We start from the raw sequence: 16,556 nt of genomic DNA on the forward strand, positions 1-16,556 counted from the left end.
CATCTCAGTAGCATCGCTGTTGGTCCAGGTGCCGAAGCCAGCAACCCAGGAGTTATCTTGTCCCTCCAGCCCTCACCATACCCCTTATTTAATCCACTTCCAAGCGCTTAAAACTTGTCTTCCAAAACCTCCCCTTTCTGTGCACGTCTCTCCATGCCCCCCTCCTCCCAGACCAGGCTTCCCTCACTCCTCACTCTTCTGGACTAAGGCAGTAGCTACATGCATACTAGCCATCCGATCTCCGCAATCAGTTCTGCATAGGAGGGCTAGAGTCATCCATCCAAAAAACAGATGATCAGTTTCCCATTGTCCTTAGGTTTAGGATAAAACCCCAAATCTTGGCCATAGCCAAATGTTCTCACCCCTACCCTACCCGAGAACACCAGGGGACATCAGGCTTTGACTTACTACTTTCTGCTCTCTGGCCACCTGAGCCTTCTAACAGTTTCTCAAATTCCACCCGTGGCCGCCTCAGGGCCTCGGGGCCTTTGCACAGGCTGTTCCATCAGCCAGGAATGCTCTTCTTACGGGAGGCTTTCCCGACCCCCTACCTTGGGCAGGTTGCCTGATAGAAGCCCACAGAGCAATGGGCCTTCGCACACGGGCCTCAGCATGCTTGTTCCATAACTTTCCCTGATGCTCATCCCCTTTCTCCTCAGACTGCAGGCTCCCCTGGAGCTGTGTCCATCATTGCTGTGTCCCCAGAAACATCTACACAGAGCTCCGAAGTAGCCCACACTGATGAAATATTGTAGAACTGAAGGAACGTGGCTCAGTTGGCTGGAACACCAGTGCACCAAAAGGTTGCGGGTTCGATACCTCATCAGAACACATACCAAGATTGTGGATGTGAACAGGAGCCGCCCATTTCATGTTTCTCTCTCTCTCTCTCCCCCTTTCCCACTCTATTTAAAAACAAATAAGAACATATCCGGTTTGGCTCAGTGGATAGAGCCTCGGCCTGCGGACTGAAAGGTCCCAGGTTCGATTCCGGTCAAGGGCGTATACCTTGGTTGCGGGCACATCCCCAGTGGGGAGGTGTGCAAGAGGCAGCTGATCGATGATTCTCATCGATGTTTCTGACTCTATCCCTCTCTCTTCCTCTCTGTAAAAAAATCAATAAAATATATTTCAAAAGAAAAGAACATATCCTCGGTGAGGGTTAAAGAACAAAACTACTTTTAGACATCCTAAGTTACCAGGAACTGATAACACTGTAGGGTACACTATGTTTTCATTAGCTAGCTCCTTCAATACTCTCAAAAGCCAGAAAAAGGTGGATCCTGATTATTAGCATTCCCTATTAAACACGGGGAACACAAAGCTCTGGGAACTAAAAAAAACTGGCCCACGGGCACTGCTTTATTGGAAGTTGGGTCTGGGGCCTGAGGATTCTGCCCCGCCCTGCCTATGGCCCCGCCCCCTCGCCTCGCCCTGCCCCGCCCCACTCCCGGGCCCACCAGCCCGGTTGGCCCGGTTCTGGCCGGGGCGGCCGGTGGCCGCGGCGGCCGGTGGCCGCGGAGAGCGGTGCCTGCAGTGCGGGCCGTGGCCGCCAGGGGGCAGCCGCGCCGCCCGGGCCCGACCGCTCTGGGCCGCACTCGTCGCTCGTCCCCGGACTCCCTCCCGCTGCCAGCGGCCACCGCTCCCCGCGCCCGGCGCGGACCCATCGGGCTCCCCGCGCCGCACCCAGCACCTCGGCTCCCCGAGGCCGCACCGAGGCCGCCAGCAGCGCCGCGGGGTGCGAGGCGGACCCAGGAGATGAAATGACAACGTCAACCCTCCAGGTACTCGGCGCGCGCGGCCCGGCCGGCCGGGGGAGGCCGGGGGAGGCGCGGCGGGGCCTGCGGACCGGCTGCCGGGCGGGCGGGCGGGCGCCTCCGAGCCCCGCCGGCCTGCGCCGCCCCCGCCGGCGTCTGTGTTGACGGGACGCGGAGCCGGGGGCCGCTTCCCGTCCGGAGCGCCCGGGCCCCCGGCCTGGCCGAGCCCGAGCCCCAGGCCGCGCCGTGCAGCCGGCGCCCCGGTCCCGCCGCGGCCTCAGCCTCCCCGGGAGGCCTCCCGGCGCCGCCCCGCAGCCCGGGCCCAGGGCGGCTGCTGGCTCTCCCTCCTCTCCCTCCTCCTCCTCTTGTTCCTCCTGCTCCTCCTCCTCCTCCTCCTCCTCCTCCTCCTGCCTTCCTACCAGCCCCGGCTTCCTCCCCATCTCCGATGTCCTCTTCTGGGCCACGGACCCCTCATTCATTCCCTGGGCTGTGCGGGGCGGAGCTGGGTGGCGCCCCCTGGATGCAGGACGGACCCACCTCCCAGGTGCCGCCGGGCCGGCCGGGCCGGGAAACATAAACACGCTCCGGCCTCGGGCCGGGTTTGGGGCTGGGTTTGCAGGTCCGCCCTGCCGCCCTGGGGGTGAGTGACCTTGGGGCTGAGGAGGGTCTGGGGGCCGAGGAGGGTCTGGGAAAGCCTTCCTCAGGTGTGACCCAGTGCTCGGGGAGTTCCTCCAGGATTCCCTGGAAGGAGTGGCTCTTGGCATTCAGGTTCCCGGAGGTGGAGGAGGGCGGAGGGCGGAGGAGGGCGGCTGCTTCGGGTGCTGCAGGGGGAGTGGGCACAGTGCGTGAACTCCCCCCTGCAGGTCCCATCTGCCCGGTGTTTGCAGGACCTGTGAGCTAACAATGTTTTTTATTTTAAAAAAAACAAACACATTTAAAAAAATATATATATATATTATTGATTTTACACTGAGAGGAACTGAGAGGGACAGAGAGCTAGAAATGTCGATGACATCGACCAGCTGCCTCCTGCACCCCACCACCGGGGATGTGCCCGCAACCAAGGCATGTGCCCCTGACCGGAATCGAACCCGGGACCCTTCAGTCCGCAGGCGGAAGCTCTATCCACTTAGCCAAACCGGTTTCGGCAACAACACGTTTTTTAAAAACAGCTTTACTACAATATAACACACACCGTACAATCCACCTGTTTAAAGTGTTTTTCGTACATTCACTGTATTGTGCAACCATCACCACAATCGCTTTTATTTATTTATTTAAATATATTTTATTGATTTTTTTTTTTTTTTTTTTTTTAACAGAGAGGAAGGGAGAGGGATAGAGAGTTAAAAACATCGATGGGAGAGAAACATCGATCAGCTGCCTCCTGCACACCCCGCACTTGGGCCGGCAACCAAGGTACATGCCCTGGACCGGAATCAAACCTGGAACCCTTCAGTCTGCAGACTGAGGCTCTATCCACTGAGCCAAACCGGTTAGGGCCACAATCACCCTGAAGCCAAACCTTCACCCTGTGGCTGTCATTCTTCCTCTATCCCTCTATCCCTCCTCCCAGCCCCTGGTAACCCCGAATCTCCTTCCTTTCCCTATAGATGTGCCTATTCTGGGCATTTTATATAAATGGAAATTATACATAATGAAGTCCTTTGTGAGTGGCTCCTTTCAGTGTGACAGAATGTAGGTATTCGCATTCTTATAAGGCCGAAAGGGTATTTCGTGATACGTGAAAATCATGAAACTCGAATTCCAGTGTCTGCAGGTGACGTGTTGTTGGCACACGCCTGCTCGTTGGTTTATGTGTTTATTGTCTGTGGCTGCCTTGTGCTCCCAGGCAGGGGTGAACCGCCGCCACAGATTCTGTAGCCGTTTCCTTTCATCCTCGTCCTTTGCAATGCTCGTTACTCGTTACTCGAGATGGGGCAGGGCTGGCGTTTGGTCACCTTACCCTCCTGTTATGCAAAACTGCTCCTCTCCACACTGCAGCTGAGGCCTCCTGCGTGCAAAAAATGTACGCCGTTTTCCGGAAAATCTCAGGTGCTGGAATTGAGCATGAAGAAGGGAGCAAGGGGCCCTTGCTGGCTTGGCTCAATGGATTGAGCGTTGGCCTGCGGACTGAAGGGCCTGGGGTTCGGTTCTGGTTAAGGGCACCTGCCCGGGTTGTGGGCTCCATCCCCAGAAGGGGGTGTGCAGGAGGCAGCCGATCAATGATTCTCATCATTGATATTTCTCTCTCTTTGCCTTTCCCTTCCTCTCTGAAATTTTTTTAAAAAGGGGAGGGGAGGGGAGCAAGGGATGGGCCTGCTCTGCCACGTGGCCTGCCACATGGGGGACAGAGCGGACCTGGAGTGTTGTCCTGAACCCCACCTTTCAGAAGGACCAACCTAAGCAAGAAGGCGTATGGAGCAGTGGTTTTCATCTCACGGCACACGTGAACTAATTTCTAAAATTCTGCAGCACACCAAAAAATGTATTTTTTGCTCATCTACCAGAAAGAATTGATATAATTTTGATTCATTTACACCAGACAGCTGTTGTTTTGTTGGCTGTTATCGTGTGTGTGTGTGTGTGTGTGTGTGTGTGTGTGTAAAAGTAAGCAATTTATTAGCCGCAGCAAAAATATACTTAGGACAGCCAAAACCGGTTTGGCTCAGTGGATAGAGCGTCGGTCTGCGGACTGGAGGGTCCCAGGTTCAATTCTGGTCAAGGGCATGTGCATTGGTTGCAGGCACATCCCCGGTGAGGGGTGTACAGGGGGCAGCTGGTCGATGGTTCTCTCTCATTGATGTTTCTGGCTCTCTATCCCTCTCCCTTCCTCTCTGTAAAAAATCAATAAAAATATATTTTAAAAAAAATAAATAAATAAATAAATAAATAAAAAATATATATATATATATACACACACACACACACACACACACACACTTAGGACAGTGACACAAGAAGGGCACAGAAGAAGCAGGAGAGCCTGGGCTGGGCGGCCTTAGCTCCCTGGGGAGCCAGAGAAAAGGGGGGAGGGGAGCCTTGGAGTCAGATTGAGGGGGTTCACCCTGGACGAGCTGCCGCTGCCCATGGTTCCTCTGGGTGCACCGCTCACGGCCCCTGAGTCCGGGGTGGGGAGAGGGAGTGGCCTGGGGGGAGAGCTGCTGTCGTTTCTGTGTTTGACCAACAACAAACTAAGAGGTCAGAGCTCCCCACTGAATAGTCAGGTAGTGCGTGTTTTAAATCTTTTGCAGCACACCTGTTGAACTGATTGGTATAGAGGGAAAAAGGCTGAGGACCTGCGGGTGTTTGTCATGGAGAAGAGGAGTCACAAGGACAGGACTGCCCGCTCATGTGGTTTCTGAAGGGCTGTGATGGGAGAGGAGACAGTGCAGCTTGTGTGTGAGCCCCGCATCCATTCATACGGCTCCCGGCTCCCGGCCTTTCTCTCTGCTTAGGGAGTGGATGGAGCCGAGGCTTGAGACCGGTAGCTGCACTCTCACCTTCCCCCGTCTCCACCCTGGCGAGTTCCCGTCAGCCAGGCCTGCCCTGCCCGTCGGGTGGGTTTGCAGAGTCTGTGTCTCTCTTCCCGAGGCTTCCTGCCTTCCGGTGGGGAAGGGCTGCAGGAATGCCGGGCCCTGCCCCAGCCAGTGGGGCTGTTTGTGTGGACGGAGCTGTGTGTCCCGGCAGGACCCGCCCGCCCGGGGTCCAGGGCTGTGTCTTGTGGAGGCGGAGAATTCTGGTCACGCCCCCGGGTAAAGCCATGGTTTCCAAGCTGGATGGCTGTGGAGGTGGGGGCAGCGGTCTGAGAGGCCCAGCGTGCCCCCGGTCCCGTGGAGAGCACAGGCCACACACGGGGCGTGAGGTGCACAGGCCACACACAGGGCGTGAGGTGCACAGGCCACACGGCATGAGGCGCACAGGCCACACACAGGGCGTGAGGCGCGCAGGCCACACGGCATGAGGTGCACAGGCCACACACAGGGCGTGAGGCGCACAGGCCACACGGCATGAGGTGCACAGGCCACACACAGGGCGTGAGGCGCGCAGGCCACACGGCATGAGGTGCACAGGCCACACACAGGGCGTGAGGCGCACAGGCCACACACAGGGCGTGAGGCGCGCAGGCCACACGGCATGAGGTGCACAGGCCACACACAGGGCGTGAGGCGCGCAGGCCACACACAGGGCGTGAGGCGCGCAGGCCACACACGGGGCGTGAGGCGCACAGGCCACACACAGGGTGTGAGGCGCGCAGGCCACATGGCATGAGGTGCACAGGCCACACACAGGGCGTGAGGCGCGCAGGCCACACACGGGGTATGAGGTGCACAGGCCACACACAGGGCGTGAGGCGCGCAGGCCACACACGGGGTATGAGGTGCGCAGGCCACACACAGGGCGTGAGGTGCACAGGCCACACACGGGGCGTGAGGTGCGCAGGCCACACACGGGGCGTGAGGTGCACAGGCACACACAGGGCGTGAGGCGCACAGGCACACACAGGGCGTGAGGTGCACAGGCACACACAGGGCGTAAGGTGCACAGGCCACACACGGGGCGTGAGGTGCGCAGGCCACACAGGGGGGGGGGGCGCACAGGCACACACAGGGCGTGAGGCGCACAGGCACACACAGGGCGTGAGGTGCACAGGCACACACAGGGCGTGAGGTGCACAGGCCACACACGGGGTATGAGGTGCACAGGCCACAGGGTGTGAGGTGCGCAGGCCGCAGGATGTGAGGTGCGCAGACTCACAGAGAGCTCAGAGGGCTCCCAGGTGGGCCCTCCTGTGGCAGTGCATACTGCTTAGGGGGTGAGCTCGCGCTTTCTGTGATGGAGATGCTGGTGAATTGGCCCATGTGCACACACAGCTTTTCCCTAAACGTCTTCTCTTTTCAGTCTCCGGAAGCAGGTTGGCCGTAGATCCCTTTAACTTCACCTCGTAAAACTGGGGTCGGTGCAGGGCTTTCCGCGCTGGCTGGCTCTTCTCCGGCCTCAGTTTGGCCTCCCTGCCGGCCAGCACAGGACCCATTGGTTCCGGTGTTCCCCTCCCCCAGGCTCCAGGTCGGTGCATGTCTTCCCCTGAGGCACGGAATGACTGGACCGCTCACCGGCTTCCGCTCGCTCAGAGCAGACTGCGGAGGAAGCTTCCGTGGTGTTGAGTGACTGGGGAGGGGGCTGTCTTCTCAGCACCCTCCTCAGGCCCTTCGGTCGTTGGGGACGCAGGCCGGCATAACGGTCTGTGCCTGACTGTCTCTCATCAATGCATTCCTCCTGCCCGGGCCCCGAGGGCTTCTGGGCCCCGGGGCAGCACTGAGCTCCTCGCCTTGCCTTCCCAGAAAGCCATTGATCTGGTGACAAAAGCCACAGAAGAGGATAAAGCCAAGAATTACGAGGAGGCGCTGCGGCTCTACCAGCATGCGGTGGAGTATTTCCTACACGCCATCAAATGTGAGTCCCACCCGGCCCGCCCAGGCGCGGGGCCCCCGCTCTGCGAGAGGAGCCCGGGCACCGGGGCTCACAGGGCCTCCTCCCTCTGCAGATGAGGCGCACAGCGACAAGGCCAAGGAGAGCATTCGAGCCAAGTGCATGCAGTACCTAGACCGGGCGGAGAAGCTGAAGGATTATCTGCGGAACAAGGAGAAGCACGGCAAGAAGCCGGTCAAAGAGAATCAGAGCGAGAGCAAGGGGTGCGTGCGGAGGCGGGGAGGACCGCACAGGCCCACGGGCGTGTGCCTGGCCCGTGCTGCTGTCGCTTTGGATGCTAGCAGCCTCCAGCTGCTTTCGTCAAGCACGTACAGGATACCGCTGTGCGCGCGGCATCCCTGGGTCTGGGTGGGGAGCCAGCGTGCAGGGTGCAGGCCTTGGGTTCTGCAGCCAGACTCTCGGGGTAGAACCCGGCTCTGCCACTTCCTAGTCTCGTGTCCTTGGGCGGGTGCCAAGGCCCCCTGTGCCCTCCAGTTCCTCGTCTGTAGGAGGAGGAAGATGATGAGCAGATGAGGTGATGGGGTGAAGCCCTGAGGATAGATGGTGGTGCCCAGTAAGGATTAAGTAATTGTCAGCTGCTGCTGTCATTGGCGTTAACATCTTTATCTGACTTACAAAGCTACAGACTCAGAGATGCAGAGATTGCCAAGGTCCCAGAGCTGGAACTTGATGGAGTCTGGACCCACACCCTGATTCCAAAGCCAGGGTTCCCTCTGCAGTTTCTCTCCTCACGTCTGTGGCTTGTCACCACGGAGACTCCGGTTCTCTGAGCACAAAGGCCCCTGGGGTCCTGGAGTGAGGGAGGGCCCGGGAGGAGGTCCTGAGGAGGAGAGTGGCGGGTGCTGTGCCGGCTGCATCCCCAGAGGTGGAGACTCTGCTTCCGGGCGGAGAAGGTCGCCCGGTGAGAGACACACCGGGAGGGGCAGGAGGCCAGACATCCCCACGCACGGAGCTGCAGGAGGTGGGAGGGTGGCAGTCCCTCCTACCCGGACAGGACCTGCCAGGGGTGGGGCGGTGACTGCTCCTTTTCCAGGTGCTCCTCCTTAGACTCAAGAAGCCTGGCCTGGACTTAGCTGGTTTGGCTTAGTGGATAGAGTGTTGGCCTGCGGACTGAAGAGTCCTGGGTCCGATTCCAGTCAAGGGTACATTCTGGGGTTGCAGGCTCGATCCCCATCAGGGGGCGTGCAGGAGACAGCCGATCAATGATTCTCTCATCATTGATGTTTCTCTCTCTCCCTCTCCCTTCCTCTCTGAATCAATAAAAAAATATTTTTTTAAAAAAGGTAAAAAGGCTCTCCAGGTCAGAGCCTCTTGCTCTCTGGTTTCAAGTCTGTGGGAGAGGCCAGTGAGGGCTCTCCTTACTTGCCTTGCCTGGCTGCTCTGTTTCCCTCTTTTTGAAATATTTTTTTATTGATTTCAGAGAGGAAGAGAGAGAGAGAGAGAACCATCAATGATGAGAGAGAATCATTGATTGGCTGCCTCCTGCACACCCCCTATTGGGGATCGAGCCCACAATCCGGGAGTCGAACCATGACCTCCTGGCTCATAGGTAGCTGCTCAAACACTGAGCCGGGCCCTGGCTGCTCTTGAGTCCAGCCAGAGCACGTGTCCCTCACCAGTCTCTGGAGAGAGCGCATGTCGCCATTATCCCTCAGTGAAGAGAGGAGGGCGGTCGTGAGCGCTTCCTGGAGGATCCGTAGTCCCTGGATGTGCTCGGGGCACCGTTCGTGATCTCCGCTGTGAGCAGCAAGAGCATCCCTTACCGCTCTGCTGGCCGCCGCCTCCCAGCCCCGGCTCCAGCTGTCCCCCTCTGTCTCCTCTCCCAGCAGCGATAGTGACAGCGAAGGGGACAACCCCGAGAAGAAGAAGTTGCAAGAACAGCTGATGGGTAAGAGGCTGGAGGCCCCGAGCTGAGGGAGCGGGGCACGACGAGGGCCCTCAGGGGTCCGGGCTCTGGACCCAGGGCTCCGCCTCCCCCCGCAGGCGCCGTCATGATGGAGAAGCCCAACATCCGGTGGAGTGACGTGGCCGGGCTGGAGCTGGCCAAGGAGGCCCTCAAAGAAGCTGTCATTTTGCCAATTAAGTTCCCACACCTGTTCACAGGTGAGAGTGGAGCTCTGTAGGCCCGGATGTAAGCCTCAGGCTTCCGAGGGAGCAGGCTCGGGCCCGCTCTGCAGGTGGTGACTCGGCTCCCGTTGCCCTCAGTGGGCAGGGCTGGCCCTCCCGGGGGCTCCCATCAGGAAAGGCCACGGCCTGCCATTCAGTCATCAGTCCTCGGCTGCTCTCTGGTGTTAACGCCTTTATAACTGGAACTTCGACTGGTCCCAGTGGGCGGGCGGGGTCCAAAACCAGTGCCAGACAGTGTCACTTTGAAGGTCACGGGGTCATGAGCCAGGGCTAGGACAAAGCCTGGGCAGTTAATTTACCCCGTTGCTGTCCTGTAGAACTCGTGTCTGGCTGCAGTGACAGTGACGGAGGCCCCTCTGCCCCAGTCAGAGGGGAGCTCACTCCGTTTTTCCTTCTGGCAGGCAAGCGCACCCCGTGGCGAGGGATCCTGCTCTTCGGGCCCCCTGGCACCGGGAAGTCCTACCTGGCCAAAGCCGTGGCGACGGAGGCCAACAACTCCACCTTCTTCTCCGTGTCCTCCTCCGACCTGATGTCCAAGTGGCTGGGGGAGAGTGAGAAGTGCGTGGGCACCAGGCCCTCCCCGCTGGCTCCCCGCGTCCCCGCTGGCGGCCCAGCTCCCGCCCACCCGTGCAGTCGCTCCCGGAGGAGCTGCCGCGGGGTCCGGGAGAAGCAGTCAGCAGAGGGCGTCTGGCTGGCTCCTGGGGGGACACTGATCCCGACCCTGCAGTCGGGAGGGCACTGGGGAGAGATGGGTCCTGAAGGGAAGAGAAGGCTCTCCAGTAATTGGGTGTCGGGGTGTCCTCTGTTGGGGACTGTATGTAGTCAGCGTATTCCCCACCCCGACTCCACTTAGCAGATGAGGAGACCGGCTGGGAGGGAGGGAAGTGACTTAGACAAATCCGGAGCTAGTGGATGGAAGGCGCAGTGCTGCCGGAGGGTTTGTCACCACCGTCTTCGTGAAATCCAAGCGGGACTCTCGTCTTGACCTCCTCGTGGCAAGGGCAAGAGGCCTGCCCGGGACCCCGGCTGGCACGTGTGTGAGTGTCCGGGTGCCAGCCCCGCTTGTCGCCTTCGCAGGCTAGTCAAGAACCTGTTTGAGCTGGCCCGGCAGCACAAGCCCTCCATCATCTTCATCGATGAGGTGGACTCCCTCTGCGGCTCCCGCAACGAGAACGAGAGCGAGGCTGCCCGGAGGATCAAGACGGAGTTCTTGGTGCAGATGCAGGGTGCGTGCCGGTCCTGGTTCCCTCCCTGGTCCCGGTCCACCCACAGCCAGCCCCGCTCCTGGGTCACTGCAGCTGGGCCTGGTCGTCCGGGGGGCGAGGGAGGCTCAGGGGAGCAGTTCTCAGTCCATCTCCTCAGGCCTGCCTTTGGAGCGGTTCCTGCGGCCTTTGGTCCCTCCGCCCCTCTGTCCCTCCACCCCTCCGCCTCCCTGTCCCTCTACCCTCCGCCTCCCTGTCCCTCCGCCCCTCTGTCCCTCTGCCCTCCGCTTCCTGGCCCCTCCGCCTCCCTGCCCCTCCACCCTCCGCTTCCCGGCCCCTCCGCCTCCCTGTCCCTCCGCCCCTCTGACCCTCTGCCCCTCCACCTCCCTGTCCCTTCGCCTCTCTGTCCCTCTACCCTCCACCTCCCGGTCCCTCTGCCCCTCTGACCCTCCACCCCTCCGCCTCCCTGTCCCTCCGCCCCTCTGTCCCTCCGCCCCCCGCTTCCCGGCCCCTCCGCCTCCCTGCCCCTCTGCCCCTCCCGAGGCAGGCAGGGCAGTGGGGTCTTCGCTGCCGCTAGGCCGTTCGGGCCCACCAGGGAGGTGGTGGGGTGGCTCCAGTTGAGGACACAGAGCCGCTGAGGTCCTCCCCGCAGGTCTGACTGACTGCTGGTGCTCAGAGGCAGCATGTTTCCCTCTGTCCACAGGCGTGGGGAACAACAACGATGGGACTCTGGTTCTTGGTGCCACGAACATCCCCTGGGTGTTGGATTCGGCCATCAGGAGGAGGTGAGTCTCCCCCAGGAGGAGAAGCCCGGTCTTTCCCCGGCCATGGTCAGCGGAAGCTTCTCCCTGTCTGCGTGATGGGCAGCCGGTGCGGCCAGCCCTGTGGGCCATGTCCCTCTTGTTAAGACTCCTCCTCCGTCTGCTCCCAAGTCCAGCCGTGTGCTTGGCTCTCTAGGTTTGAAAAGCGGATCTACATCCCGCTGCCGGAGGAGGCTGCCCGATCCCAGATGTTCCGGTTGCATCTGGGCAGCACCCCACACAGCCTCACGGACGCCAACATCCAGGAGCTGGCCCGTAAGACGGAGGGCTACTCGGGGGCCGACATCAGCATCATCGTGCGGGACTCCCTCATGCAGCCCGTGAGGAAAGTGCAGTCAGCAACACACTTCAAAAAGGTGGGTGAGCCCGCAGGGAGGGGGCAGCAGCTTTCTTTGCAGACAAGTCTGGGCCTCTTGGCGCACCAAGGGCAAGTGCAAAATGCACCCTGTCCCTGCTCTCCCCTGCCCTGCGGTTCTTCCTGCTGGGCCATCTCAGACTGTGTGAGCCGAGGGGACGGCACCACGGCCCCTGCTGCCACCCCCGCCGTCAGCACCGCGCTGTGCATGGTGGGCCCTGCCGGCGTTTGGAAAGTGGCGGGTCCAGAATCACCCGCCGTGAGGAGGGCTCCGTTCCCACGGAAGCTCTGTGCCAAGGGGCTGCCGAGCGTCCTGCTCTGCACCCGGCCTCTCTAGGTGCCGGGGAGACACTTGTCACTGACCCCGTCCTCCAGGAGCCTCTCCTAGAGGCTGAGACAGGGAATCAACAAGACAGACTCATTTCTCAAAGGTGGGAGGGGCCGGCTGGAGCTGGGGGGGAGGTCTGAGATTCGGGGGCGGAGGGCAGGTTGCCCTCTTAAAGGATAAGCCACACGGGTGACATTCGAGCCTTCAGACACTCGGGAGAATGTGCCAGTGGAGAGATTTCAGGTAGAAAACATTTTTGAAGCCACTGTGTCGGTGGTGAGATTTGAGTGAATGAGAAAGAGGAAGGCACCTAGGCATTTGGGGCCACACAGTGAGGTTCTGGCGGACGGTGGCTGGAATAGCCTCTCGGTCAGACTCCCAGCACTGGGACCGCTCGGCCGGAGGGTTTGAAGGAGCCTCTCCCTCCTCAGACTAACGACCCAGAAATCCAGGCACTTGTTCACCTCCTGCCCTTCCCTTCTCTTCAGGACTCGGAAGCCTGAGGTGTCCTGCCTTCTCCGGACACAGCCAGTCCAACTGCTGTTTGCTTTCAGGTCTGCGGCCCTTCCCGCACCAACCCGAACATCATGACCGATGACCTCCTGACCCCGTGCTCTCCGGGGGACCCCGGGGCCATGGAGATGACTTGGATGGATGTCCCTAGTGACAAGCTCCTAGAGCCTGTGGTTTGCATGGTAAGTGGCCAGCTGGCAGAGCGGACTGCACAGCCCACAAAATGGAGGGCTTGGGTCCAGGAATAAAAACAAGCTCCTCCTCCCCTTTTCTGTCCCAGGCCGTTGTGGCTCCTAAACAGAGGGGCTTGTGCTGTTAGACACAGTCCTCACTCAGTCCCAGGATGGAAGCCGTAGCATTAGCATTTTATTTTCTTCTGCAAAAATAGTGAAATCCAGCTCTAGCTGGTTTTGCTCAGTGGATAGAGCATTGACCTGTGGACTGAAAGGTCACAGACTCAGTTTCAGTCAAGTGCACGTACCTCAGTTGCAGGCTCAATCCCTTGCCCCAGTTGGGGTGGGTGCAGGAGGCAACCAATTGATGTGTCTCTCTCTCATAAATGTTTCTCTCTGTGTGTCTCTCCCCCTCCCTTCCACTCTCTTTAAAATTCAATGGAAACATATCCAGGGTGAGGGTTAAAGAAAAACAGTGAAGGCCCGGTGATATGTCTGCCTGATTCCATGGGTTTGGCTTGTCCTGCCCCCAGAAGGAACCGGCAAGTGTATGTCAGCGCGGTGTGACCTGATGCCGTGCACAGGCAGGCTCCCCTGGCCAGTCCTCACCTCTCCTTATCCCGGTGTTGCCCGTTCTGTAGGCAGGTGTCTGCCTTTGCAGCGGGGGTGGGCGTGCAGTTAGAGCTTCTCACGAGAGTTAGAGGGCGGGAGCTTAGATCCCCTCGGACTGGCAGCAGGCCCGTCTGGAACCGACAGAAACTGCCCAGGAGGAGGAGCGTCTGTCCGGGAGGATCTCAGGCAGAAGCCAGACTGCAGAGGGCGGTCTGCATTTGGGGCTGGGGCTGACCTCCGCCCTGGACTGCTGGGGGGCCCGGGACCTGGAGCCCGGCCACGCCTCAGCCACGTGCTCTTGTCTTTGCAGTCGGACATGCTCCGGTCTTTGGCCACCACCCGGCCCACCGTGAACGCAGAAGACCTCCTGAAAGTGAAGAAATTCTCAGAGGACTTTGGACAGGAGAGTTAGAAGCTTTTCACCGGTGACGGTGCAGGAGGGAGGTGGATGGCGGTAAATTCATGCACGCCTCCTGTCGGTGGCCAGACAGGGCTCAGGGCTCCTCCTAAGGTCACTCCGTGTCCCCTGGGCTGTCTGGCCGCCAGCCAAGGAGCAGGAAGGAAGGGGCTCCCGGCCGCAGAGATGCAGAAGCACATCCGGCAGCGGGTGGAATACTGGCTCTTCCTCTTCCTCCTCCTCCTCTTCTGGATGCTCGCTCCTTGTCCTGCCACTCCATGTTTGTTTTTAAAGCCTTTTTTGTTCCTCTAAATTAATGCTGCTTGGATTTTCGTCTTGTTTATAAATAAAGTCCGAATCACCTGGAAGCATCGCGGAGTGGGAGCAGCCAGGCAGCGGGGCTGGTGCGGCAGGCAGACCTGCGAGCCCGGTGGCCCGAGTGTCACTCCCTGTGAACTGAACGGCTGGTGCCCTGGATCCCCAGCCCACGCTCTGCCTGGAAAGGCCCGGAGCAAAGCCAAGCCATTCGCGCCTCCCACGTCAGCCTCCCGAGCCCTGCGCCTCCCGCAGGAGGAGCGGGTGCGTGAACACCGAGCTGTGCACGGCCGCAGGGGAGGCAGCCAGGCGGGCCTCACTGCTGCCTCTTCCCTCTGCGTGTGAGAACATGAGCCAGCCCCCGCCGGTCCCCGCCGGGAAGTGGGCTAATAAATCCTTTCCCTTCTTGAGCCGCCTGAGTGAGTGCGTCTTTGACTCTCGGGCTCTTTGAAGGCAATGCTTGCTTCCAGCAGAAAGCCCCGGTTTCCTCCGCCGTCTTGTCTTCAGCAGAGTAGGAAGTAGGAGTGTTGCCACTGCCACTGTGCCTAGGCCTTCCTCCAGTCCTGTACTTTCTCGATCAGTGATTCTCTGTGTTCCTGAGACCTTTCTTCTCCCCCCAGGCCTCAGAAGTGTGGCCAGGGGTCCCTGAGGGGCTCGGGCCGTTCTTCCCGTTGTCCAGCCTCCAGGTCAGAGTCTCACACTGGCAGGCCTGTGGGCCAGGTGTGGTTTGCGCTGGGGCCGACATTTAAAGCTTAAGAGGAGACACGAAAATTCAGATTAGGTGATGCTGGGCCTGTGTCCCCAGGAGGCCACCCATCAGCTGCTGCTGAGCAGGGCAGCCCTGTTCCGTTGTGACAAGCGGTGCAGTTGACCGTCCCCAGGTGGCCAGCTCACACACTGGCTTCATCTGCCCAGCCCCGTTGACTTTGTCAGACACCCAGGTCTCCAGAGCTGGCAGCCCTGGAAGTGCGTCCGACGGGGCAGGTGCAGTCATGGCTGCACACGTTGACCGCGAGGTAGGAGCATGCACGACAGGCCTGGCATGGGTTGTTCAGCCTTCCTGTTCCCTTCCCCCTCCGCCCACTGGTGTTTCAAACCCGAATGGTCCAGAACCGAGTCTGGGGCCAACTCTTAGGTCGTGGTTAGCCTTGCACTGTGGTGTTCCTATGGTCTGGTTAGGAGTGTCTGCTGAACTCAGCGTATTTTTTGTCCCCTTCCTCCTCCCCAACCCCTCCGGCTAATTTCTTAAAGTGTCTGCTGAATTGAGCCTTCTTAACGCATTTTCATGTTTCTCGAAGGCGTGGGCTTGGCGCTCCACTCCGTTGCTAATGGGTTATCCTCGTTACCTGGAGCGCCCCCGGCCTGACCTCGGATGACACTTAGGCAGCAACTGTGACCGGAATTTTTGTTGCTTGCTCTGGAGTTCCCACATGTGTACTTCTTGGTTAGTTATGTGCCCTCAGCCACCAGTTACGTTTGTAAATGCTGGACTAGAAGCCAGGATAAGCCCCCTGCCAGGACTGTTTTATTTTAACTTGGTGATTACTCGTATTTTATTACTCTACCTCCATTATCTTTACTTGAATCAGAAGGTCCTTGTACCCCTGCCTTTTTTTAAACCTGCTTCCTCATTTCCTCTGCTAAACACCTGGACAGTCACAGGGGTCATCCTCTTAGCTGTGGTCACAGCTTTCAGACGCCCCCCGAGGCTGAACTCAGACTGACACCGTGGCCTCGCGGTCTCTGTTAGTCATGGCGGATGCGTGCAGAGGAACTTCCCTAAAAGCTCCCTCTGAAACCCACGTCTTCCCCGCCTGGCACTCTGTCCTGACCCTTCTGCCTACACTGGCTTTCACTGTGCAAGTTGATTTCTAAAACTCGGCTCCAGATGCCGATTTGTGTGTGTGGTTTTTGTGGCGAATACATCTGCCTCGGGTGCAGGAGATTTTCTTCATTGGAAATGTGGAAATGCAAGGATTTGCCTTTGGGTTGTAGTGTCTTAACCAGGAGACCAAATCCTTCCTCCTCTGTGGATTTGGTCAGAACAGGAAATCTCATATATTGTCAGCAACAGAGATGGTCTCATGGTTTCTCCAAGGTCCACTCTGAGCAGCCATTTGCATCAGGGAGCTGAAGTCAGATGCTACAGATCTACACTACAGAGGCCTTACTAAGGACTGTCAACCTCAGAGCTCTGTAAGGAGGCATCGGAATGGTGTGTGTGTGTGTGTGTCTGTGTTTAAAATTAATTTGAGAGAGAGGAAGGAGGAAAGAGAAGCTTTGATTTGTTGTTCCACTTATTTATGCATTCATTGGTTGCTTCTTGTATGTGCCCTGACCAGAGATGGAACCAGCAACTTTGAAGTATCAGGATGTTGCTCTAATCAATAGAGCTACCTGGCCAGGGCCCAGAATGTTCTGAGGCCACCCTGCAGGAGTCTCCGAGCATTGTCTGAGGGAAAAGGG

At 59.0% G+C, this 16,556-nt stretch overlaps 2 protein-coding genes across 2 annotated transcripts in view; one reads left to right on the forward strand and one right to left on the reverse strand.

Moving 5' to 3' along the window:
• TMED6 (transmembrane p24 trafficking protein 6) overlaps positions 1 to 16,556 on the reverse strand; it is a 328,748-nt gene that overhangs the window by 292,291 nt on the left and 19,901 nt on the right. The gene's annotated exons all lie outside the window — the stretch shown is intronic.
• VPS4A (vacuolar protein sorting 4 homolog A) lies at positions 1,488 to 14,500 on the forward strand. The gene is made up of 11 exons (XM_084861117.1): positions 1,488 to 1,784; positions 7,100 to 7,211; positions 7,303 to 7,450; positions 9,074 to 9,135; positions 9,231 to 9,350; positions 9,776 to 9,932; positions 10,452 to 10,600; positions 11,280 to 11,361; positions 11,534 to 11,753; positions 12,635 to 12,775; positions 13,689 to 14,500. Exons 1-11 carry the CDS (start codon positions 1,764 to 1,766, stop codon positions 13,788 to 13,790), a joined length of 1,314 nt encoding a protein of 437 aa, XP_084717243.1. The 5' UTR covers positions 1,488 to 1,763; the 3' UTR covers positions 13,791 to 14,500.

Source organism: Pipistrellus hanaki, assembly GCF_964339955.1.
Source record: "Pipistrellus hanaki genome assembly, chromosome: 15".
In the NCBI taxonomy this organism is placed as follows: domain Eukaryota; kingdom Metazoa; phylum Chordata; class Mammalia; order Chiroptera; family Vespertilionidae; genus Pipistrellus; species Pipistrellus hanaki.